This window comes from Salvelinus namaycush, chromosome 38 (assembly GCF_016432855.1).
Source record: "Salvelinus namaycush isolate Seneca chromosome 38, SaNama_1.0, whole genome shotgun sequence".
In the NCBI taxonomy this organism is placed as follows: domain Eukaryota; kingdom Metazoa; phylum Chordata; class Actinopteri; order Salmoniformes; family Salmonidae; genus Salvelinus; species Salvelinus namaycush.
Genome location: NC_052344.1, coordinates 13041570 through 13068820, shown reverse-complemented (window position 1 = coordinate 13068820; position 27251 = coordinate 13041570). Strand labels below are relative to the sequence as shown.

The following is a 27251-nucleotide window of genomic DNA, read 5'->3' as shown; positions in this document are numbered from 1 at the left end:
GTGCGTGCGAGCGAGAGAGATGTGTCTGTACATCTGTCCATTTGTGCTGGGGTCTGTGTGCATATCTGTCTGTCTGTGTATATGTGATTCATTCACATATGGAGGGGGAGAGTCAAGGTGTCCTGGGGGAGGTGAGAGTGGGCCCTGTATTTTCATCTGGGTTGGAGGCTTGCATTTTTCTCATGTCTGTGGCTTAGTGAGCTCAGCTGGAGAGCACATAGAACATGACCTCAGTCTATACATCTCTACTCTCTCTCTCTCTCTCTCTACTCTACTCCCTCTCTACACTCTCTCTTCACTCTCTCTTCACTCTCTCTTCACTCTCTCTTCACTCTCTCTTCACTCTCTCTTCACTCTCTCTCTCTCCTTCCTTAAGTTTCTTTATTTTTCTCTCTATCCATCTCTCTCCATCTGTTTCTCTCCCCCTCTTTCCCTGCCTGCTTTCTCTCTTTCATTCACTCCCTCTTTCTCTCTCCACTCTTCTTTAATTTCATCTCCATTATCTCCTCTCTCCCCCCTCTCTCTCCTTCCTCTCCGACCCCAAACATTGCTGGTAAAATGTCTTGTGGCTAACGAGCAGTGCTAACAAGAACCTGGCTCCAAACCATCATTAGATATTCACTGGTCTCGCTTAGCTTAACCTGAGAGCTTTTCCTGCTGTACCTACTGTACTTGATGACCTTTCCTCTCTGCCAGCCCTCCCTCCCTCTCTGACAATTTGGTCATTGTTTAACTAGAGCGATGTAAGACAGGATAGGTCCAGGGGGGTAGGATGTGTGTGTATGTGTGTGTCATAACGCTACAGTGTTTAAGTGATGTATAAGTGTTTGGCTCTTCCATTCACTGACGTGAGAAGAGGGGGAGACATTCTGTCTCAAAGAGTTTTACACTGAAGTAGCTCAACTCATTAACCATCAGAGTATATCACCCAATAATCCCACTTTAGCCTACAATGCCCAACGCTCTAACAAAGCCATAGAAAAACCACAGACTGACAAATGCGCATACCCCACAGAAAAATAACATTTAAAAATTAAGTAAAATAGAGAAAATTACGTGTGTTCGTGAGGGAAGGATTCAGTCCATGACTGACAGGGAATCTTGTCCTTGGTTACCGCCCTCCTGCCTTTGTAGTTCACCCCGGAACCGATGATACACTCCCTCACATAATCTAAAAATGCCAAGACGAGAGAGAAAGAGAGAGACACAAACATTCACGTCAAAGTTAGCAAAACACTGTCATTATTCGCATGGAAAATATAGCTCCCTAAAGTTAATTAAATGTCACTTTGGGGCGTTTTGTCAATTCTCAAGCGCGAGACTCCACAGCTTAAACAATCCCTTGGGTCCAAACTGTAAACAGCGGCCATGTTGTTTATGCTCTGGTTGGTTCACCGCATGTTTGTGTGCACATCTCTGGCCACTGGAGTTACATAACTAGAGCGGGAAGGCAGTTGTTGTGTCAACAGACATCGAGAGCTCTTAAACCTTAGAAAGTCAACCTCGGAGGATCCGTCACACCACAAGAACCATCACTCTAAACAAACATATCTGCATTGCTATAAACTTCTATAAACTTTCCACTGACATTTCAGAACGTTTCGGAGAAAATAGAGAGTGTATAATGCCACGTTTGAGGCAGATCTCGCTAAGTCAACATTAACGGTTATACAGCGTTTTCCCCAAGACAACATTTTATGAAGCTTTGGAGGGGGAAAAGCGACAACGTAAGGCTAAAATGTAATGTTTGAGCTAAAGTCAACAGTTATATTTACCTTTTTTCTCATAAAGGTCAAAGTTCACCCTGTATTCCCTGTGAGCACCGTCCATGAAGCGGTCAAAGGGAAGCAAGTGGCATTTCCTGTTTTGATGGTCGAAGTAGAATGCCCTGTAAGAACAGACAGGAAGTAGTTGAGAGATGAGCACTGGGTGATAAGAAATATGAAGGCTGTATGAAGGGAGGAGGGGGAAAGAGGGAAAATGTAGGTCACTGGAGAGAGAGAAAGATGGAGAAACAGTGAGTGAGTGAGTGAGTGAGTGAGTGAGTGAGTGAGTGAGTGAGTGAGTGAGTGAGTGAGTGAGTGAGTGAGTGAGTGAGTGAGTGAGTGAGTGAGTGAGTGAGTGAGTGAGTGAGTGAGTGAGTGAGTGAGTGAGACGTGTGTGAAACAGTTGTGCCTTTTGTTTTGCATGCATCTGTCTCTATGACAATCTTCTTTGTTTGTGTGAGATGCACCTGCAGGTGAAGGTTTTCTTGTTCTTGCTGCACTTGCGAGCACAGTGCTCCAGCGAGCGGCTGTACTTGACCATGGAGGGCTGGGGGCAGTCTGGACACAGCAGCCTGGTGTCCTCACTCTTCTGGTACTGCTGTAACGACTGCTTCCTGCACTCTGAGACAGGACAGAGATGGTACTTCTGTAACGACTGCTTCCTGCACTCTGAGACAGGACAGAGATGGTACTTCTGTAACGACTGCTTCCTGCACTCTGAGACAGGACAGAGATGGTACTTCTGTAACGACTGCTTCCTGCACTCTGAGACAGGACAGAGACGGTACTTCTGTAACGACTGCTTCCTGCACTCTGAGACAGGACAGAGATGGTACTTCTGTAACGACTGCTTCCTGCACTCTGAGACAGGACAGAGATGGTACTTCTGTAACGACTGGTTCCTGCACTCTGAGACAGGACAGAGATGGTACTTCTGTAACGACTGCTTCCTGCACTCTGAGACAGGACAGAGACGGTACTTCTGTAACGACTGCTTCCTGCACTCTGAGACAGGACAGAGATGGTACTTCTGTAACGACTGCTTCCTGCACTCTGAGACAGGACAGAGATGGTACTTCTGTAACGACTGGTTCCTGATCTCTGAGACAAGACAGAGATGGTACTTCTGTAACGACTGCTTCCTGCACTCTGAGACAGGACAGAGACGGTACTTCTGTAACGACTGCTTCCTGCACTCTGAGACAGGACAGAGATGGTACTTCTGTAACGACTGCTTCCTGCACTCTGAGACAGGACAGAGATGGTACTGCTGTAACGACTGCTTCCTGCACTCTGAGACAGGACAGAGATGGTACTTCTGTAACGACTGCTTCCTGCACTCTGAGACAGGACAGAGACGGTACTGCTGTAACGACTGGTTCCTGCACTCTGAGACAGGACAGAGATGGTACTTCTGTAACGACTGCTTCCTGCACTCTGAGACAGGACAGAGACGGTACTTCTGTAACGACTGCTTCCTGCACTCTGAGACAGGACAGAGATGGTACTTCTGTAACGACTGCTTCCTGCACTCTGAGACAGGACAGAGACGGTACTTCTGTAACGACTGCTTCCTGCACTCTGAGACAGGACAGAGATGGTACTTCTGTAACGACTGCTTCCTGCACTCTGAGACAGGACAGAGATGGTACTTCTGTAACGACTGCTTCCTGCACTCTGAGACAGGACAGAGACGGTACTTCTGTAACGACTGCTTCCTGCACTCTGAGACAGGACAGAGATGGTACTTCTGTAACGACTGCTTCCTGCACTCTGAGACAGGACAGAGATGGTACTGCTGTAACGACTGCTTCCTGCACTCTGAGACAGGACAGAGACGGTACTGCTGTAACGACTGCTTCCTGCACTCTGAGACAGGACAGAGATGGTACTTCTGTAACGACTGCTTCCTGCACTCTGAGACAGGACAGAGATAGTACTTCTGTAACGACTGCTTCCTGCACTCTGAGACAGGACAGAGACGGTACTTCTGTAACGACTGCTTCCTGCACTCTGAGACAAGACAGAGATGGTACTTCTGTAACGACTGCTTCCTGCACTCTGAGACAGGACAGAGACGGTACTTCTGTAACGACTGCTTCCTGCACTCTGAGACAGGACAGAGACGGTACTTCTGTAACGACTGCTTCCTGCACTCTGAGACAGGACAGAGACGGTACTTCTGTAACGACTGCTTCCTGCACTCTGAGACAGGACAGAGACGGTACTTCTGTAACGACTGCTTCCTGCACTCTGAGACAGGACAGAGATGGTACTTCTGTAACGACTGCTTCCTGCACTCTGAGACAGGACAGAGATGGTACTTCTGTAACGACTGGTTCCTGCACTCTGAGACAGGACAGAGATGGTACTTCTGTAACGACTGCTTCCTGCACTCTGAGACAGGACAGAGACGGTACTTCTGTAACGACTGCTTCCTGCACTCTGAGACAGGACAGAGATGGTACTTCTGTAACGACTGCTTCCTGCACTCTGAGACAGGACAGAGATGGTACTTCTGTAACGACTGGTTCCTGATCTCTGAGACAAGACAGAGATGGTACTTCTGTAACGACTGCTTCCTGCACTCTGAGACAGGACAGAGACGGTACTTCTGTAACGACTGCTTCCTGCACTCTGAGACAGGACAGAGATGGTACTTCTGTAACGACTGCTTCCTGCACTCTGAGACAGGACAGAGATGGTACTTCTGTAACGACTGCTTCCTGCACTCTGAGACAGGACAGAGATGGTACTGCTGTAACGACTGCTTCCTGCACTCTGAGACAGGACAGAGATGGTACTTCTGTAACGACTGCTTCCTGCACTCTGAGACAGGACAGAGACGGTACTGCTGTAACGACTGCTTCCTGCACTCTGAGACAGGACAGAGATGGTACTTCTGTAACGACTGCTTCCTGCACTCTGAGACAGGACAGAGACGGTACTTCTGTAACGACTGCTTCCTGCACTCTGAGACAGGACAGAGATGGTACTTCTGTAACGACTGCTTCCTGCACTCTGAGACAGGACAGAGACGGTACTTCTGTAACGACTGCTTCCTGCACTCTGAGACAGGACAGAGATGGTACTTCTGTAACGACTGCTTCCTGCACTCTGAGACAGGACAGAGACGGTACTTCTGTAACGACTGCTTCCTGCACTCTGAGACAGGACAGAGACGGTACTTCTGTAACGACTGCTTCCTGCACTCTGAGACAGGACAGAGACGGTACTTCTGTAACGACTGCTTCCTGCACTCTGAGACAGGACAGAGATGGTACTTCTGTAACGACTGCTTCCTGCACTCTGAGACAGGACAGAGATGGTACTGCTGTAACGACTGCTTCCTGCACTCTGAGACAGGACAGAGACGGTACTGCTATAACGACTGCTTCCTGCACTCTGAGACAGGACAGAGATGGTACTTCTGTAACGACTGCTTCCTGCACTCTGAGACAAGACAGAGATGGTACTTCTGTAACGACTGCTTCCTGCACTCTGAGACAGGACAGAGATAGTACTTCTGTAACGACTGCTTCCTGCACTCTGAGACAGGACAGAGACGGTACTTCTGTAACGACTGCTTCCTGCACTCTGAGACAGGACAGAGATGGTACTTCTGTAACGACTGCTTCCTGCACTCTGAGACAGGACAGAGACGGTACTTCTGTAACGACTGCTTCCTGCACTCTGAGACAGGACAGAGATGGTACTTCTGTAACGACTGCTTCCTGCACTCTGAGACAGGACAGAGACGGTACTTCTGTAACGACTGCTTCCTGCACTCTGAGACAGGACAGAGACGGTACTTCTGTAACGACTGCTTCCTGCACTCTGAGACAGGACAGAGACGGTACTTCTGTAACGACTGCTTCCTGCACTCTGAGACAGGACAGAGATGGTACTTCTGTAACGACTGCTTCCTGCACTCTGAGACAGGACAGAGATGGTACTTCTGTAACGACTGCTTCCTGCACTCTGAGACAAGACAGAGATGGTACTTCTGTAACGACTGCTTCCTGCACTCTGAGACAGGACAGAGATGGTACTTCTGTAACGACTGCTTCCTGCACTCTGAGACAAGACAGAGACGGTACTTCTGTAACGACTGCTTCCTGCACTCTGAGACAGGACAGAGACGGTACTTCTGTAACGACTGCTTCCTGCACTCTGAGACAGGACAGAGACGGTACTTCTGTAACGACTGCTTCCTGCACTCTGAGACAGGACAGAGACGGTACTGCTGTAACGACTGCTTCCTGCACTCTGAGACAGGACAGAGTCGGTGAACAGACCATGAAAGAGAGTAGACAGACATGCACACACAGAATCTTGGCTATCAATCACACACACACTCACACTAACTCCGCTTCCCTCAATCAATTTGTATGAAGCCCAGAGCTGCCCCATCATTAAACATTAAAAAAGTGAAGTCAGCAGTTTATAGCGAAGAACCAATGAACCATCATCCCTCAAATGTATTTGACTGCACTGCTGAGTCCACTAAGTTTTTTGGGATCATTGACCTTCTCAATATCTCCTCAATTTCTCTCACACACACACACACACACACACACACACACACACACACACACACACACACACACACACACACACACACACACACACACACACACACACACACACACACACACACACACACACATACACACACACACACACACACACACACACACACACACACACACACACTCCAGGCGTCTGCACCCTGAGCTTTCTTATATCTCTTAGATATATGACAGACACTTCAAAACCTTATTCCTTATGATTTATTTTTGGACTGTGTGTTTTACCATTTATAAAATGTGTTATTCAATGTGTTTCTCGTGGGCTATAGTAGTAGAGGCCAAATTAAATATTTGAATATATGTTGTTGATACCTATAGGGGTCCTAAAATTGTAAATCAAATAGCTAAATGATGCATGGTATGACCATCTTAAAACAATTCCATATGTTAGCTTAGTAGACCTCCCCAACGGCTTAGACTTTTAAGGGTTGTTAATGTCTCCTGGCAGATATTAAGTTACATATAAGAAAGCTACAGGGACATCATTTGAACATGTGAGAAGTTACAACTAGACATACTTTTGGTGTGAAGGGGTTTATAGGACTGAAGATAATAAACTTGTTATCACATGGTCTCTCAGAGTTCTCATTATTGAAAACCATAAATAAAGTATTTAAAGAGCATATACTTTAGTGGTGCAATCTTTCGTTCATCATTTGTGGCCAGAGTGAAAAATTCTCAATTGAAAAGTGCTTCGGAGTTTTGAATTTAAGAAACATGTTAATGCGCCCACATCAGAGACAATTGGTTGTGTCTGTACTCTGCAGCTCACTGTGTTGTCTGTGGGACTCGCCGTGGTCGGAATGGTTTCTGGGAGGACACAATGCTTGGGCGGCATTAATACTAGATCTGGGACTCATCACGCTGTTGTTCTAACATGCATCCCTCCTCACGCCGCGCAATTACACTTCACGTAGACTCTTCCTCTCCCTCAGATAGAGAGAAAGAAACATTCCGTTTCTCACTAACGCAATATTAGATTTAGGCGTATTCGTTTTTTAAGTTGACCAACCTTGGTCAGATATAGTCCGAGTTTTTTGGGGGAGTGATGCCAAAAGACAAACTTCGGTTTGGTATTAGCGGATTAGGTTTTAGTCCACTATCTTGGCAATAACGTTAAACATGTCAATGTGGGATGAGGGGTTCCGTTCCTTTTTCCAAAGTGGAGAGGACCTGTATCCAATAAAACGCATATCCTCTTTAAACAGCAAAGGAACCGGTTAAAGGTGCGTCTCGGTATCGAATTTGCATACGCATTAAATCTGTGTAAGTGAAAATTTGCGAGGGAGTTAATGGAACTCGGCTCTGCGTCCAGATGTGGCTATAGTGCAGCTCACCTCTGCGCGCACACGCGGGATTCCCAATCTGACCATTCGGGCATGCACACAACATCCACTGGGTTTAACCAGAGCAATTCAATTTACCTTGACTGAGCTCAGGAATTAAAATAAAGTTAATTAGTAATTTTCCCTGAGCAGTTAGTTATAAGTCTATTTAGGTGTTTTCAGTCTAGCTTGATTAGATCAACATATCAGTTGCGTGGATAGCTGCACGAAATTATTTCAGTAGCTGCATTTACGTTCCAGCGACAGTAAAGGGCCTAATACATAAATGACCATGACCTATAGAAAATGTTAATGACAAAGCAGTTATGTCGCCAGCAGACGCACTTCAAAAACATGACTGCAGCGCAGAGGGTCTAACTCTTTGACGTGTACTATAGTTACCTTTACGCAGATGGCCGCGCATAACGCATGCATCAGGCCTACATACATTAGGTATTTATGACAGTGAAAACATAAAGTAATTTCTCACTGACATGCACATTTTCTTACGAGTCAATTGAACCACTCGGCCCATTTCATGAATATAGCCTAACACTGATATAGGCAACGATCAATATAGGCCTCTTTTTTAAAGAAAATATTTGAAACCGAGAATATCTGTTCAATTCAACATATGCCTCTTTTTTAAAGAAAATCTCTGAAACTGAGAATATCTGTTAAGTTTTGACCAAAAATCAGTGTTGCACAAATGATCCTCTCTACTAAGCAGCATCATCGTGTTACCTTAGCCTACATGCCAAAGCGCAAGGCGCATTCCCTGCCGCACCAGCCTGCTAATGCACACATAGGGACAAACTAAAGACATGGCCACCACGCCACATTCCAATTACAATATCAACCAGTATCAAATTCCTCGAAATAATTCAGACCATTGATCACCACTGTGGATTTTGATAGATGTTGCAGCGTATCAATGTATCAACCACTAATGTAATAATGTTTTACGTTTAGGCTACCAATACAAATAAACCTTTTAGTCTTCATGACATATGCAATATTTCTGCGCAAAAGTAAGTCTGCAGGCCAGTTAAACGTAGGTTATAAATGAATGGTCTATGGAAGTGCTACACTTCAATCCATTTCACTTACAAGTCTTCTGATCTGTGTGATATAATTAGAGAACTCGTTCCCTTTCATGCCTATGAAAATGATATAGCCTATACGCACAGCCACTAAACCGAATATCAATGACGGGCTATGTAGGCTATACATAGTTTACCGTTAGGTCATATTGCCTAGTAAGATTTACCTGAATTCACAGCGAGCACAACACACAAGAAAAGTTTGTAAATCCAGATGATTTCTGCCTTCATTTTTGATGGAGTAGAGTGTATTATCCTAATCCAAGGTTTGCGGCGTGGATTGATTAAACGTCCTCTCCGCGTTATACCTGTTTATATGGTCCGATCTGGGATTAACAGGAAGAGCCCACAGTGCAGCCAGCGATGCCCCCCTTTACTGGAAAGAAGCCGTCCTTGGTTCAACCCCTCAGTCCGCTTTATCAAACCGGTTCCCCTCCCCCAGCTGCACGGCAATTAACCAGCACTTTAACCGCACTCTCGTCCCTTCTTCAGGAGAGTTTCTAACAGCCTCACGCAAAGTGCGTTTGTCAATATGTTTATCTTAAGCAGCTGGGGGGTGATGCCAAACCGGATATATGTAATTTCCCTTGTAACTGAGAGCTAATACGTAGAATTTTATGCATTTTGGTTTCATGTGGCACATTTGAATACAGTTGGACAGAACGCGTACGGGTCCAATGCTTCAGCGGGACTGGGTTGATGATAAGATATGAAACAATGTTTGAAAAGTAGGCTTGACCCTCCCCTTTGTCCCCTTCCCCCCTTTTAGTTGAAATATGTATTTTCAAAGTATTTTTAACGACGTAACCTATTTTCAAACTTTTTTAAAAGTCTGTGCTCATAGGGTAGGCTCATGAATGGTATAGATGAGTGATAATTCCAAAACGAGAGAAACAAAATATAGGCCTACTGGAGAATATTGCAGCAAATGCCACATATGTATTTGTCTCGTGGCATCTGTGGCATTTGCTGCAATATTCTCTAGTATTCTACATTTAGAATGTAAGCAAATGAACTAAATTATTATTTTCCCCCATTACAATTTTAATTTTAATGTTTTTTTTTTTATATGTCCAAGCGAAAGCAATATTTTAGACAAAATATGAGTGGGGGAAAATAATCATTTAGTTATTTGCTTACATTCTAAATCGCAGCATGTACTAAAATAATCCTCAGAAATTCCCCAAAATACGAAAAAACTGAACATTATTAAGGATTGAGAAGTTGAGAACGCAGGAATGTTGGAGGAAGGCCGCCTTTAATTTGGAACGCTGCCCCAAAGCAATGGCTTGCCATCAGATTTCTGGGTCAGTAATAAAATGCCATGCCAGTTATTTCAGTCCCAGACCCACATCATAACGACGTATAAAGAGCTGATAGACAGTAGCTTCAGGCTGCCTTTCGGGTTTCATGGCGGCATCCCATCGGGAGCACTTTTGGGTGACAGTGACAGGATCTACAGTCCTACAGTATGGCGTTTTGCGCTTGGTGTGGCGAGCGAGTGGGAGGGGGACAAACACAGCTGGAAACCTTCCCATTTTTAGGTACCAGCCAGCCGGGCTTTTTGTTTAACCAGTAAGTGTTCCTGAGTTTTGGACACGAAACAAACCCGTGGAGGGGGGGCCATCTTTATTTGACAGGAAATCCACACTTCGACCATTAATGGGCAGCCGGTAAGAAATAGCTCTAGAGAGCTCTAGAGAGAGAAGGAGAGAGGCAGTGGCAACCCCTCATTCAGAGCCCCACCTGTTTTGAGCCCCACCTGTTTAGCCTGTTTTGCATGTTATTTTGGCATTAATATGTGTCACATGTCAGTTTGCAAACAATGTAATTTTTTTTATTATATATATATATATATATATATATATATATATATATATATATATATATATATATATATATATATATATATAATCATCATTGCATTAATAAAGCCACACACAAACTTGATCTATTTTTTGCTTTCTTGAGTAAGGCAGCTCCAAAATACAGGTGTTTCACCCTAGCTCAGTACTTTCTGTGGTGGTGGGGCAGCTAGCAGACAATATGGAGCGTAGGGGTTGGTAATGTTCTCTGGTTGCGCTGGGATTGTCTCAGTGTTCTGTCACTAATGGGCACACTATGTCACCACAAAACAACAAGGTGAGTCAAAAAATGTCTTGCATGCTGCTGCATAAATGATATGTATACGCCAGGTAATATGCCAGGGAGATATGTATACTTTAGCTAAGAAAGTACTACTAAGTGTATGTTGTGTAGTAAGCTGTTAGCTGTTGGTGGTGCACATATAGCCTATAGCCTGTTTTAGAGAAATCAAATCCAATTATATTTGTCACATGCACTGAATACAACAGTGAAATGCTTAGATACAAGCCCTTAACCAAGAATGCAGTTCAATAAATATTTACTAAATAAACTAAAGTAAAAAACAAAAACAATAACGAGGCTATATACAAGGGGTACTGAGTCAATGTGCGGGGGTACAGGTTAGTCAAGGTAGTTTGTACATATAGGTAGGGGTAAAGTGACTATGCATAGATAATAAACAGTGACTAGCAGCAGTGTAAAAACAAGGGGAGGGGGGGGGGGGGGGTCAATGTAAATAGTCCAGGTGGCCTTTTCATTAATTGTTCAGCAAAAGGAACCTTTTGGGCAAAATTGCTGTGCGGTAGCAGAGAGAACAGTCTATGACTTGGGTGACTGGAGTCTTTGACAATTTTTTGGGCCTTCCTCTGACACCGCCTAGTATATAGGTCCTGGATGTTAGGAAGTTTGGCCCCAGTGATTTACTGGGCCATACACACTACCCTGTGTAGCGCCTTACGGTCAGAAGCAGAGCAGTTACCATACCAGGTGTTGATGCAACCGGTCAGGATGCTCTCGATGGTGCAGCAGTATAACTTTTTGAAGATCTGGGGACCCATGCCAAAACTTTTCAGTCTCCTGAGGGGGAAAAGGTGTTGTCATGCCCTCTTCACAACTGTTTTGATGTGTTTGGACCATGATAGTTTGTTGGTGATGTGGACACCAAGGAACTTGAAACTCTCAACCCGCTCCACTACAGCCCTATTGATGTTAATGGGGGCCTGTTCGGCCCACCTTTTCCGATAGTCTACGATCAGCTCCTGTCATCATCGAATAGTGTAAGAGCTTTCATTGTCTGCTTATATGCCCCCTTTATTTATCCTGTGGTTCTGACTTGGTGTACAGGGAGAATAAAGTATGAACGGCCCATGTTCTGAATTCTGTCGCTGTACATTTCAAAGGTGCTGAACAAATAGCTATATTGACTACGTCCGTCCTAGCTCGCTCATGAATGTCTTAATCGAACTTACAGATTTCCTCTTATTTGCTCATCGTACCCTTATGCCATAGTTTGTACATCTCAATTGGGAGTAGAAACCACATTTGTTTAAGCAAGTCAGCGTGCACGATCTCTGTCCTGTCTTATTCTCTCCTCTCTCTCGCTACTTCTCTCTCCTTCACTCTATCCTCTCTCTCTCTCTCTCTCTACCTCTCTCCAGTGGTAATTTTTGCATGTAAATCTTGGTGGGACAAAAACATTATAATAATTATGCATGCCAGCAAAGCCACAACACAACACAACACTAAACAATATATGAATTGCACTATGACAGTGACAAACGGTGCCCACAAACTGTTAGGTCCTACATAAAGCTGTCTCAACAGCAGATTCCCAACACCTTACCACTGCTACACCTGGCTAACAGCGGAGCCTTGTCTGGCAGCAAAACAGTTTATTCAGCCTCATTTACTGCCTTTAAAAGAAACATAGCTGATAGCCAAAATTAGATTTTTCAAATCAAATTATATTAGTCACATGCGCCAAATACAACAGGTGTAGACCTTACAGTGAAATGCTTATTTACTAGCCCCTAACCAACAATGCAGTTAAAAAATATGGAAAATAATAAGAAATAAAAGTAATTAAAGTAATTAAGTAATTAAAGAGCAGCAGTAAAATAACAATAGCTAGACTATATACAGGGGGGTATCGGTACAGAGTATATGTGCGGGGGCACCAGTTAGTTGAGGTAATATGTACATGTAGGTAGAGTTATTAAAGTGACTATGCATAGATGATAACAACAGAGAGTAGTAGTGGTGTAAAAGAGGGAGGGTAGAAGCTGTTTAGAAGCCTCTTGGACCTAGACTTGGCGCTCTGGTACCGCTTGCCGTGCGGTAGCAGAAAGAACAGTCTATGAGTAGGGTGGCTGGAGTCTTTGACAATTTTTAGGGCATTCCTCTGACACCACCTGATATAGAGGTCCTGGATGGAAGGTAGTATGACCCTAGTGATGATCTGGGCCGTTCGCACTACCCTCTGTAGTACCTTGTGGTCGGAGGCCGAGCAGTTGCCATACCAGGCAGTGATGCAACAAGTCAGGATGCTCTCGATGATGCAGCTGTCGTGCCCTCTTCACGACTGTCTTGGTGTGCTTGGACCATGTTAGTTTGTTGGTGATGTGGACACCAAGGAACTTGAAGCTCTCAACCTGCTCCACTGCAGCCCCGTCAATGAGAATCGGGGCGTGCTCGGTCCTGTAGTCCACAATCATCTCCCATGTCTCACCATGTAGGTGATCAGGCCTACCACGCAAACTTTTAATCAATCAATCAATCAATTTTAATCCTTTATTTAACTTGGCAAGTCAGTTAAGAACACATTCTTATTTACAATAATGGCCTAGGAACAGTGTGTTAACTGCCTTGTTCAGGGGTAGAATGATAGATTTTTACCGGTGATTCGATCTAGCAACTTTTTGGTTACTGGCCCAACGCTCTAACCACTAGGCTACCTGCCGCCCCAACTTAATGATGGTGTTGGAGTCATGTCTGACCGTGCCGTCATGAGTGAACAGGGAGTACAGGAGGAGACTGAGCACACATCCCTGAGGGGCCCCTGTGTTGAGGATCAGCGTGGTGAATGTGTTGTCACCTACCCTCACCACCTGGGGTCGGCCCGTCAGGAAGTCCAGGATCCAGTTGCAGAGGGAGATGTTTAGTCCCAAATTCCTTAGCTTATTGATGAGCTTTGAGGGCACTATGGTGTTGAACGCTGAGTTGTAGTCAATGAATAGCATTCTCACATAGGTGTTCCTTTTGTCCAGGTGGGAAAGGGCAGTGTGGAGTGCAATGGAGATTGCATCATCTGTGGATCTGTTGGGGCAGTATGCAAATTGGAGTGGGTCTAAGGTTTCTGGGATAATTGTGTTGATGTGAGCCATGACCAGCCTTTCAAAGCACTTCATGGCTACAAACGTGAGTGCTTAGGGTCGGTAGTCATTTAGGCAGGTTACCCTAGTGTTCTTGGGCACAGGCACTATGGTGGTTTGCTTAAAACATGTTGTTATTACAGACCGGGACAGGGAGAGGTTGAAAATGTCAGTGAAGACATTTGCCAGTTGTCAGCGAAAGTGTCTAACTCAGGCGAGCAATAGCTTGAGACTGCCTTAGATATCGAGCACCAGCTGTTATTTACAAAAATACATAGTCCACCGCCCCTTGTCTTACCAGACACCGCTGTTCAATCCGGTACAGCGTATAACCAGCCAGCTGTATGTTGATAGTGTCGTCGTTCAGCCACAATGCCGTCAAGCATAAGATATTTGTCATACGGTGGGTGTAGCTGGTGCATGGAAGTCAGGCACAGGAGAGCAGAGAATGAGTGAACAAAGAGGTACTTTACTGAGGCAATTGAAAGAACAGAACGCAACCGTGTCACAAAAACAAATGCCCAAAGAACAAGTGGGGCAGCACAAAGTTCAACAACCAAGTACAAAGTACCGGCTGCCACAAATCACGGGTACAAATAATACCCGGCGCAACCCAGCCGGAAGCAACCCAGCCGCCAACCTAAACAATACCCCACACAGACATGGAGGGAACAGAGGGCTAAATAGACATAGTAATCATGAGGAGATGTAAACCAGGTGTGTGGAAAACAAGACAAAACAAATGGAAAAATGAAAGGTGGAGTGGCGATGGCTAGAAGACCGGTGATGTCGACCGCCAAACGCCGCCCGAACAAGGAGAGGGAACAACTTCGGCGGAAGTCGTGACAATATTACAATTTTGAATGTCCCATTGGTAGTTTAATCTTGAGCTTAGGTCATCGATTTTATTCTCCAAAGATTGCATGTTTGCTAGCAGAATGGAAGGAAGTGGGGAGAGAGTGAGAGAGAGAAGGATTAAGAGGCTTAGGTAAAAGCCAGAAGCCTGGTCCGCTCTCATTAAGTCATGTGCAGGTTCATTCTTTTTTGGGGGCCCATTTCTTGGGGCCTGTACACTTACTGTATGTGTTTGTTTAATGCAGCGCTGAAAAGTGCCAGCAGGTATGTGTGTGTTTGTGTGTGCGTGCGTGCGCCTTAGCCAGGGGGATCTGGGGAGGCCAGGAGTGGAGGTGTGCCTTTAAGGGCACGTGTCACACTGGCAAGGTCAATCAATGTCAGAGAAAGGAGAAATCCAGATTCCTGACCTGCTCTGAAAACATGCCAGGGAGCAAATTGCTGTAGGTTGGTACATTTGAAGCACTGGCAGCCTTGTCCCCAATGATTTCATACACCTTGCCTCAAGTTCGTTTTGACATCTCATTATGGGTGGAGGCAGGTGAGCTTGCAAGTCAAACTCTTCTTTCACTCAGCCTGCTGTCAGAGCAACATTTTCCCAAAACACATTTGAAACACTTTAGGCCTATCATTACTATAGTATGTAGAGTTCGACCGATTATGATTTTTCAACGCCGATACCGATTATTGGAGGACCAAAAAAAGCCGATACCGATTAATCGGCCGATTTTTAAAATGTATTTGTAATAATGACAATTACAACAATACTGAATTGTTACATCCGTTGTTGGAATGAGACCAAGGTGCAGCGTGGTAAGCGTACGTCTTTCTTTATTTTGATGAACACCCCAAAAAATAATAAAGATAAACGAACGTAACGGTCTGCAGGCTACACAGTAATTGTACAAAAACAAGATCCCACAAACTAAGGTGGGGAAAAAGGCTGCCTAAGTATGATCCCCAATCAGAGACAACGATAGACAGCTGCCTCTGATTGGGAACCATACCCGGCCAACAAAGAAATAGACAAACTAGAACGCCCACCCAAATCACACCCTGACCTAACCAAATAGAGAAATAAAAAGGCTCTCTAAGGTCAGGGTGTGACATGAATGAACACTTATTTTAACTTAATATAATACATCAATAAAATCAATTTAGCCTCAAATAAATAATGAAACATGTTCAATTTGGTTTAAATAATGCAAAAACAAAGTGTTGGAGAAGAAAGTAAAAGTGCAATATGTGCCATGTAAAAAAGCTAACATTTAAGTTCCTTGCTCAGAACATGAGAACATATGAAAGCTGGTGGTTCCTTTTAACATGAGTCTTAAATATTCCCAGGTAAGAAGTTTTAGGTTGTAGTTATTATAGGAATTATAGGACTATTTCTCTCTATACCATTTGTATTTCATATACCTTTGACTATTGGATGTTCTTATAGGCACTTTAGTATTGCCAGTGTAACAGTATAGCTTCCGTCCCTCTCCTCGCCCCATACCTGGGCTTGAACCAGGAACACATCGACAACAGCCACCCTCGAAGCATCGTTACCCATCGCTCCATAAAAGCCGCGGCCCTTGCAGAGCAAGGGGAACAACTACTTCAAGGTCTCAGAGCGAGTGACGTCACCGATTGAAGCGCTATTAGTTGCCACCCCGCTAACTAGGTAGCCATTTCACATCGGTTACACCAGCCTAATCTCGGGAGTTGATAGACTTGAAGTCATAAACAGCTCAATGCTTGAAGCACAGAAAAGAGCTGCTGGCAAACGCACGAAAGTGCTGTTTGAATGAATGCTTATGTCACGTTCGTTTTCCTCCTCGTCTGAGGAGGAGCATGGATCGGACCAAAACGCAGAGTGATATGAATACATCTTCTTTTATTGGAGACGAAGACGAAACGAACACTATACAAACTAATACAAAAAACAATAAACCACGAACGTGAAGCTACAAACGAAAGTGCACACACAGCTACTAACGTTAGACATAGACAATTACCCACAATCACCTAAAGCCTATGGCTGCCTTAAATATGGCTCCCAATCAGAGACAACAATAAACAGCTGTCTCTGATTGAGAACCAAACCAGGCAACCATAGACTTTCCTAAACCTCTCTACTGAACACAACCCCATACACTATACACAACCCCCTAAACAATACACACACCCTAAACTAGACAAAACACACAAACTCCTCATGTCACACCCTGACCTAACTAAACTAATAAAGAAAATCAATATAACAGAGGCCAGGGTGTGACAGTACCCCCCCCCCAAAGGTGCGGACTCCGGCCGCAAAACCTGACACAGAAGGGGAGGGTCCGGGTGGGCCTTCCTATGGCGGCGGCTCGGGTGCGGGACGTGGACCCCCCTCCACCATAGTCACTAACCGCTCTGGCGGATCCTGGCTGGCTGACGGCTCTGGCGGATCCTGGCTGGCTGACGGCTCTGGCTGCTCATGGCTGGCTGGCTGCTCATGGCTGCTCATGGCTGGCTGGCTGCTCTGGCTGCTCATGGCTGGCTGGCTGCTCTGGCTGCTCATGGCTGGCTGGCTGCTCTGGCTGCTCATGGCTGGCTGGCTGCTCATGGCTGGCTGGCTGCTCATGGCTGGCTGGCGACTCTGGCTGCTCATGGCTGGCTGGCGACTCTGGCTGCTCATGGCTGGCTGGCGACTCTGGCTGCTCATGGCTGGCTGGCGACTCTGGCTGCTCATGGCTGGCTGGCGACTCTGGCAGATCCTGGCTGACTGGCGGCTCTGGCAGATCCTGGCTGACTGGCGGCTCTGGCAGATCCTGGCTGACTGGCGGCTCTGGCAGATCCTGGCTGGTTGGCGGCTCTGGAAGATCCTGGCTGGTTGCGGCTCTGGAAGATCCTGGCTGACTGGCGGCTCTGGAAGATCCTGGCTGACTGGCGGCTCTGGAAGATCCTGGCTGACTGGCGGCTCTGGCAGATCCTGGCTGACTGGCGGCTCTGGCAAATCCTGGCTGGTTGGCGGCTCTGGCAGATCCTGGCTGGATGGCGGCTCTGGTGGATCCTGGCTGGTTGGCGGCTCTGGCGGATCCTGGCTGGTTGGCGGCTCTGGAGGATCCTGGCTGACTGGCGGCTCTGGAGGATCCTGGCTGACTGGCGGCTCTGGCGGATCCTGGCTGACGGGCGGCTCTGACGGCTCGGGACAGACGGGCGGCTCAGATGGCGCTGGGCAGACGGATGGCTCAGATGGCGCTGGGCAGACGGATGGCTCAGATGGCGCTGGGCAGACGGATGGCTCAGATGGCGCTGGGCAGACGGATGGCTCAGATGGCGCTGTCCAGACGGATGGCTCAGATGGCGCTGGGCAGACGGATGGCTCAGATGGCGCTGGGCAGACGGACAGTGCAGGCGGCGTTGGGCAGACGGCCGACTCTGACCTGCTGAGGCGCACAGTAGGCCTGGTGCGTGGTGCCGGAACTGGTGGTACCGGACTGGAGACACGAACCTCAAGGCTAGTGCGGGGAGAAGGAACAGGGCATACTGGACCCTGGAGACGCACATTAGGCCTAGTGCGTGGTGCCGGAACTGGTGGTACCGGGCTGGGGACACGCATCTCAGGGCTAGTGCGGGGAGAAGGAACAGGGCATACTGGACCCTGGAGACGCACATTAGGCCTAGTGCGTGGTGCCGGAACTGGTGGTACCGGGCTGGGGACACGCATCTCAGGGCTAGTGTGGGGAGCAGCAACAGGACGCACAGGACTCTGGAGACGCACAGGAGGCTTGGTGCGTGGTGCCGGAACTGGTGGTACCGGGCTGGAGACACGCACCATAGGGCGAGTGCGTGGAGGAGGAACAGGGCTCTGGAGACACACTGGAAGCCTGGTGCGTGGTGTAGGCACTGGTGGTACTGGGCTGGGGCGGGGAGGTGGCGCCGGAAATAACGGACCGTGCAGGCGTACTGGCTCCCTTGAGCACTGAGCCTGCCCAACCTTACCTGGTTGTATGCTCCCCGTAGCCCGACCAATGCGGGGAGGTGGAATAACCCGCACTGGGCTGTGTAGGCGAACCGGGGACACCATGCGTAAGGCTGGTGCCATGTATGCCGGCCCGAGGAGACGCTCTGGAGACCAGACGCGTTGAGCCGGCTTCATGGCACCTGGCTCAATGCCCAATCTAGCCTTGCCAGTGCGGGGAGGTGGAATAACCCGCACCGGGCTATGCACACGTACAGGAGACACCATGCGCTCTACCGCATAACACGGTGTCTGCCCGTACTCTCGCACTCCACGGTAAGCATAGGGAGTTGGCGCAGGTCTCCTACCTGACTTCGCCACACTCCCTTGTAGCCACCCCCCAAGACATTTTTGGGTTTTACTCACGGGCTTCCAGCCTTGCTTCCGTGCTGCCTCCTCATATCGCCTCCTCTCGGCTTTAGCTGCCTCCAGCTCTTCACGAGGGAGGCGATATTCTCCCGGTTGTGCCCAAGGTCCCTTACCATCCAGTATCTCCTCCCAAGTCCAAGAATCCTGTGTATATAGCTCCTGCTGCTGCTTTACACGCTGCTTGGTCCCGTTCTGGTGGGTAATTCTGTCACGTTCGTTCTCCTCCTCGTCTGAGGAGGAGCATGGATCGGACCAAAACGCAGAGTGATATGAATACATCTTCTTTTATTGGAGACGAAGACGAAACGAACACTATACAAACTAATACAAAAAAACACGAACGTGAAGCTACAAACGAAAGTGCACACACAGCTACTAACGTTAGACATAGACAATTACCCACAATCACCTAAAGCCTATGGCTGCCTTAAATATGGCTCCCAATCAGAGACAACAATAAACAGCTGTCTCTGATTGAGAACCAAACCAGGCAACCATAGACTTTCCTAAACCTCTCTACTGAACACAACCCCATACACTATACACAACCCCCTAAACAATACACACACCCTAAACTAGACAAAACACACAGACTTCCCATGTCACACCCTGACCTAACTAAACTAATAAAGAAAATCAATATAACAGAGGCCAGGGTGTGACAGCTTACAAGCCTGCTGCTGCCTACCATCGCTCAGTCAGACTGCTCTATCAAATATCAAATCATAGACTTAATTATAACATAATAACACACAGAAATACGAGCCTTTGGTCATTAATATGGTCGAATCCGGAAACGATCATTTCGAAAAACAAAACGTTTATTCTTTCAGTGAAATACGGAACGGTTCCGTATTTTATCTAACGGGTGGCATCCCTAAGTCTAAATATTGCTGTTACATTGTACAACCTTCAATGTTATCTCATAATTATGTACAATTCTGGCAAATTAATTACGGTCTTTGTTAGGAATAAATGGACTTCACACAGTTCACAACGAGCCAGGCGGCCCAAACTGCTGCATATACCCTGACTGCTTGCACGGATCGCAAGAGAAGTGACACAATTTACCTAGTTATAAGAAATTCATGTTAGCAGGCAATATTAACTAAATATGCAGGTTTAAAAATATATACTTGTGTATTGATTTTAAGAAAGGCATTGATGTTTATGGTTCGGTACACATTTGTCACGCCCTGGCCTTAGTTATCCTTTTGTCAATAGGGGGAGCTGTTAGCACTATTTTTTTCTTGACGTTTCCAAATTAAACTGCCTAGTACTCAATTCTTGCTCGTACAATATGCATATTATTATTATTATTGGATAGAAAACACTCTCTAGTTTCTAAAACCGTTGGAATTATGTCTCTGAGTGAAACAGAACTCATTCTACAGCACTTTTCCTGCCAGGGAGTGAGATTTCAGAAATCTTGGCCTCTGTTCCCAGGTCAGTTTATAAGTCCCTGTGAATGCTGTGGGGCTACAAACACTGCCTACGCCTTCCTCTAGATGTCAGTAAGTGGTGACAATTTGAATGGGGTCGATTGCGCAATCTGGGACTTTATATAAGACCAAGATGCGGAAGTACCTTTCTTTTCTGCCCTGCGCTTGACGCACGATGGACGTCGGACTGGCCTCCTTCCAAGCTTTGGTTTAGCCAGTAATATATCTCCGGTCATGTTTTTACTCGTTATAGGTGTTAAAGACATCATAAGGTAGTTAATTTAAACCGATTTATAGCAATTTATATCCGTTTATTGCGATTTTCTGGCATTTCTTTGTGACGCACTTTCAAGAGTTGGACACTTTTCCAGTACATGCCGAACGTTAGTGGCCATTTCGACAGGACAAGAGGACATCTTTCGACCAAAAGACGATTAGACCGGAGAAAGGATACATTGCCCAAGATTCTGATGGAAGCTCAGCTAATAGTAAGAACTATTTATGATGATAAATCGTTGTTCTGTTGAAAAATGTTAAACGCATATGCCGCCATTTTATTTTGGGTAGCTTCGCTTTGGCGCACCCTGTATTGCACAGTAAGGATAATTTTAAAAATGTAATTCAGCGATTGCATTAAGAACTAATTTGTCTTTCAATTGCTGTCCACCCTGTATTTTTTAGTCAAGTTTATGATTATTTATTGATTAGACTAGATCACTCTCCAAGATGGCGCCCGACATTTTCTGGCCAGTTTGGCTACTATTCTCATTGTATAACCACGATTTTTGTGGCTAAATATGCACATTTTCGAACAAACTCTATATGTATGTTGTAATATGATGTTACAGGAGTGTCATCGGAAGAATTCTGAGAAGGTTAGTGAAAAAATTAATATATTTTGGAGGTGATAACGCTATCGCTCTTTTTGCCTTGAATCAATGCTGGGGTAATGTTTGCACATGTGGTATGCTAATATAACGATTTATTGTGTTTTCGCTGTAAAACACTTAGAAAATCTGAAATATTGTCTGGATTCACAGGATCTGTGTCTTTCAATTACTGTACGCTGTGTATTTTTAAGAAATGTTTTATGATTAGTAATTAGGTAATACACGTTGCTCTCTGTATTTATTCTAGTCGAGTTGTGATGGTGGGTGCAATTGTAAACTATGATTTATACCTGAAATATGCACATTTTTCTAACAAAACCCATGCTATACAATAAATATGTTATCAGACTGTCATCTGATGAAGTTTTTTCTTGGTTAGTGGCTATCAATATCTTTATTTGGTCGAATTGGTGATAGCTACTGGTGGAGAGAAAAAATGGTGGACTAAGAAAAATGGTGTCTTTTGCTAACGTGGTTAGCTAATAGATTTACATATTGTGTCTTCCCTGTAAAACATTTTAAAAATCAGAAATGATTGCTGGATTCACAAGAAGTGTATCTTTCATCTGGTGTCTTGGACTTGTGATTTAATGATATTTAGATGCTAGTATTTACTTGTGACGCTATGCTAGTCAGCTTTTTTACTGGTGGGGGTGGTGGGGGGTGCTCCCGGACCCGGGTTTCTGAGGAAGTAGAAGTTATCTTTGTTTTCTTTACTATTTTAGTTATGTCAGGGTGTGACATGGGGAATGTATGTGTTTTTGGATTGTCTAGGGGTTTTGTATGTTAAATGGGTCAGTGTCTTGTCTAGGTGTTTGTATGTCTGGCTGCCTAGATTGGTTCTCAATTAGAGGCAGCTGTGGTTCATTGTCTCTGATTGAGAGCCATATTTAAGGCAGCCATAGGCATTGGGTTTTGTGGGTAATTGTCTATGTAGAACGTTTGTAGCTTTTGTATTGCACTTACGTTTGTAGCTTCACGGTCGTTTGTTGTTTTGTTTAGTTTTGTTTTAAGTGTTCGTTTCGTGTTTCACTCATCTCTAATAAAAGAGAATGTATTTTTCACACGCTGCGCCTTGGTCCACTCATTATCCTCAAGACGATCGTGACAGAATTACCCACCGTAACGGGACCAAGCAGCGTGTTAAGCAGCAGCAGGAGCAGCGCATAAAGGATTCTTGGACTTGGGAGGAGATACTGGAAGGTAAGGGACCTTGGGCTCAACCGGGAGAATATCGCCTCCCTCGTGAAGAGCTGGAAGCAGCTAAAGCCGAGAGGAGGCGATATGAGGAGGCAGCACGGAAGCAAGGCTGGAAGCCCGAGAGTCAAACCCAAAAATTTCTTGGGGGGGGGGGGCTACAAGGTAGTGTGGCGAAGTCTGGTAGGAGACCTGCGCCAACTCCCCGAGCTTACCGTGGAGCGCGAAAGTACGGGCAGACACCGTGTTATGCGGTAGAGCGCACAGTGTCTCCTGTACGTGTGCATAGCCCGGTACGGGTTATTCCACCTCCCCGCACTGGCAGGGCTAGATTGAGTATTGAGCCGGATGTCATGAAGCCGGCCCAACGCATCTGGCCTCCAGTGCGTCTCCTCGGGCCGGCATACATGGCACCAGCCTTACGCATGGTGTCCCCGGTTCGCCTACACAGCCCAGTGCGGGTTATTCCACCTCCCCGCACTGGTCGGGCTACGGGGAGCATACAACCAGGTAAGGTTGGGCAGGCTCAGTGCTCAAGGGAGCCAGTACGCCTGCACGGTCCTTTATTTCCGGCGCCACCTCCCCGCCCCAGCCCAGTACCACCAGTGCCTACACCACACACCAGGCTTCCAGTGTGTCTCCAGAGCCCTGTTCCTCCTCCACGCACTCGCCCTATGGTGCGTGTCTCCAGCCCGGTACCACCAGTTCCGGCACCACGCACCAAGCCTCCTGTGCGTCTCCAGAGTCCTGTGCGTCCTGTTGCTGCTCCCCGCACTAGCCCTGAGATGCGTGTCCCCAGCCCGGTACCACCAGTGCCGACACCACGCACTAGGCCTAATGTGCGTCTCCAGGGTCCAGTATGCCCTGTTCCTTCTCCCCGCACTAGCCCTGAGATGCGTGTCCCCAGCCCGGTACCACCAGTTCCGGCACCACGCTCTAGGCCTAATGTGCGTCTCCAGGGTCCAGTATGCCCTGTTCCTTCTCCCCGCACTAGCCTTCAGGTGCGTGTCCCCAGCCCGGTACCACCAGTTCCGGCACCACGCACCAGGCCTAATGTGCGCCTCATCCGGCCAGAGTCTGCCGTCTGCCCAGCGGCGCCTGAACTGCCCGTCTGCCCAACGCCGTCTGAGCTGTCCGTCTGCCAAGCGCCGCCTGAACTGCCCGTCTGTCCTGAGCCTTCAAAGCCGCCCGTCTGTCCTGAGCCTTCAAAGCCGCCCGTCTGTACTGAGCCTTCAGAGCCGCCCGTCTGTCCTGAGCCTTCAGAGCCGTCCGCCAGACAGGAGCCGCTAGAGCCGTCCGCCAGACAGGAGCCGCTAGAGCCGTCCGCCAGACAGGAGCCGCCAGAGCCTTCCACCAGACAGGAGCAGCCAGAGCCTTCCGCCAGACAGGAGCAGCCAGAGCCTTCCGTCAGACAGGAGCAGCCAGAGCCTTCCGTCAGACATGAGCAGCCAGAGTCGCCAGCCAGCCATGAGCAGCCAGAGCCTTCCGCCAGACAGGAGCAGCCAGAGCCTTCATCCAGTCATGACCAGCCAGAGCCGTCATCCAGTCATGACCAGCCAGAGCCGTCATCCAGCCATGACCAGCCAGAGCCGTCATCCAGCCATGACCAGCCAGATCCGTCATCTAGCCATGACCAGCCAGAGCCGTCATCCAGCCATGACCAGCCAGAGCCGTCATCCAGCCATGACCAGCCAGAGCCGTCATCCAGCCATGAGCAGCCAGAGCCATCCGCCAGCCATGAGCAGCCAGAGCCTTCCGCCAGCCATTATCTGCCAGAGCCGTCAGCCAGCCATGACCAGCTAGAACCGCCAATCAGCCATGATCTGCCAGAGCCGCCAATCAGCCAGGATCGGCCAGAGCCGCCAGCCAGCCAGGATCTGCCAGAGCCGCCAGCCAGCCAGGTTCTGCCAGAGCCGCCAGTCAGCCAGGATCTGCCAGAGCCGCCAGTCAGCCAGGATCTGCCAGAGCCGCCAGTCAGCCAGGATCTGCCAGAGCCGCCAATCAGCCAGGATCTGCCAGAGCCGCCAATCAGCCAGGATCTGCCAGAGCCGCCAGTCAGCCAGGATCTTCCAGAGCCGCCAACCAGCCAGGATCTTCCAGAGCCGCCAGTCAGCCAGGATCTACCAGAGCCACCAAAGCGGGTATTGACAATGGTGGAGTGGGGGCCACGTCCCGCACCCGAGCCGCCGCCATAAGAAGGCCCACCCTGGACCCTCCCCTTCTGTGTCAGGTTTTGCGGCCGGAGTCCGCACCTTTGGGGGGGGGGTACTGTCACGCCCTGGCCTTATCTTTGTTTTCTTTATTATTTTAGTTAGGTCAGGGTGTGACATGGGGAATGTATGTGTTTTTGGATTGTCTAGGGGTTTTGTATGTTAAATGGGTCAGTGTCTTGTCTAGGTGTTTGTATGTCTATGGCTGCCTAGATTGGTTCTCAATAAGAGGCAGCTGTGGTTCATTGTCTCTGATTGAGAGCCATATTTAAGGCAGCCATAGGCATTGGGTTTTGTGGGTAATTGTCTATGTAGAACGTTTGTAGCTTTTGTATTGCACTTACGTTTGTAGCTTCACGGTCGTTTGTTGTTTTGTTTAGTTTTGTTTTAAGTGTTCGTTTCGTGTTTCACTCATCTCTAATAAAAGAGAATGTATTTTTCACACGCTGCGCCTTGGTCCACTCATTATCCTCAAGACGATCGTGACAACATTGGTGCAACGACAGTGCTTTTTTCGCGAATGCGCTTGTTAAATCATCACCCATTTGGCGAAGTAGGCTGTGATTCGATGAGAAATTAACAGGCACCGCATCGATTATATGCAACGCAGGACACTCTCGATAAACTAGTAATATCATCAACCATGTGTAGATAACTAGTGATTATGTTAAGATTGATTGTTTTTTATAAGATAAGTTTAATGCTAGCTAGCAACTTACCTTGGCTTCTTGCTGCCCTCGCGTAACAGGTAGTCAGCCTGTCACGCAGGCTCCTCGTGGAGTGCAATGTAAGGCAGGTGGTTAGAACGTTTGTAACGGCAGATTTCCTCCTCTTCGTCTGAAGAGGAGGTGTAGCAGGGATCGGACCAAGACGCAGCGTGGTAAGTGTCCATGTTTTAATATAATAAACTGAACATGACACAATACAAAATAACAAAGAGAATCTAACCGAAAACAGTCCCGTGTGGCACAAACACTGATACAGGAAACAAACACCCACAAACCAACAGTGAAAACAGGCTACCTAAATATGGTTCCCAATCAGAGACAATGAAAAACACCTGCCTCTGATTGAGAACCATATCAGGCCAAATGACAAACCTAAACATAGAAACACAGAACATAGACTGCCCACCCCAACTCACGCCCTGACCAACTAACTAAAGACAAAAACAAAGGAAATAAAGGTCAGAACGTGACAGCGTTGGACTAGTAACCGGAAGGTTGCAAAAACGAATCCCCGAGCTGACAAGGTAAAAATCTGTCGTTCTGCCCCTGAACAAGGCAGTTAACCCACCGTTCCTAGGCCGTCATCGAAAATAAGAACGTGTTCTTAACTGACTTGCCTAGTTAAATAAAGGTGTAAAAAAATGTGTCCAAAAATACAGATTACCGATTGTTATGAAAACTTGAAATCGGCCCCAATTAATTGGCCATTCCGATTAATCGGTCGACTTCTAATAGTATGTTCCAGTATCCACTTCTGTAGGCTATCTACTCCAGAGAAATTGGAATATAGCCGGGTTTTGGAATCACATCAACAACTGAAAACAAAGCATCATTCCCCACTCCATTTCCCTAAATTGGGATGACCTCACGGTTAGAAGCGGCCTCCTGGCTATGATACACTACGGTTCATTTGGCGGGAAGAGCTGGACCGGGACCATGTGTGTGATCTCCTTCCAGCTCGCGAGATCGGGTTCTGTTATATACCACCCCATTAAAACCCCATCAGTCAGTCCTTCACTCCCCTCCCATAGCTAACTCTCTCAGCCCCAGAGCCAAAGCTCTCCCTGCTATAGGCCCACCTACCACTGCCTAGGCTCACTCTCTCCTTGTCAGGACATAGTCAGTGACAGTCTCTGTGTGTTCTAGGCCCGGAGAGGGAGGCTAAAAGCTCAAAACATTATAATGCAATACAACATAATGAGTGGACCTGTCAAATGAGAAATGGAGACAGGGCAGACTGTAGTCTTTTGGGGGCCCTAAGAGAGATTGTTTGAGGGCCCCCACCCCCCCACCTCGCAGAAAAACATTTTAGTGGCCCCCTCTTGATGGTGGAGAGAAAAATGTACATTTTAAAGTGAATTTTCTGCAATTCTACAAATTTTGCCATGGGGCAATTTTTGTTTATTTTTGACCATTTGAATTGAAAACATTCTGTTACCCAGAAATTATTTGATATTAAGATAATAAGAAAAAAACAGCTTCATTGAACCTTTAAAGCAAGTTTTCTGCAATTCTACACATTTTGCAATAGGGTGGAGAGATATTTTTT

The 27251-nt window shown here is 46.9% G+C and overlaps 1 protein-coding gene across 1 annotated transcript in view; it reads right to left on the bottom strand.

The window, feature by feature from the left end:
* The window catches only part of LOC120031931 (hepatocyte growth factor-like), a 35077-nt gene extending 25673 nt beyond the window's left edge, over positions 1 to 9404 (bottom strand). The window contains exons 1-4 of the mRNA XM_038977789.1: positions 8954 to 9404; positions 2234 to 2387; positions 1776 to 1888; positions 1057 to 1171 (exon numbers count right to left, since the gene is read on the bottom strand). Of these exons, the coding sequence (XP_038833717.1) occupies positions 1057 to 1171; positions 1776 to 1888; positions 2234 to 2387; positions 8954 to 9017 (446 nt within the window). The 5' untranslated portion in view covers positions 9018 to 9404. The remainder of the gene's footprint in view (positions 1 to 1056; positions 1172 to 1775; positions 1889 to 2233; positions 2388 to 8953) is intronic.
* Between the last annotated feature and the right edge of the window lie 17847 nt (positions 9405 to 27251).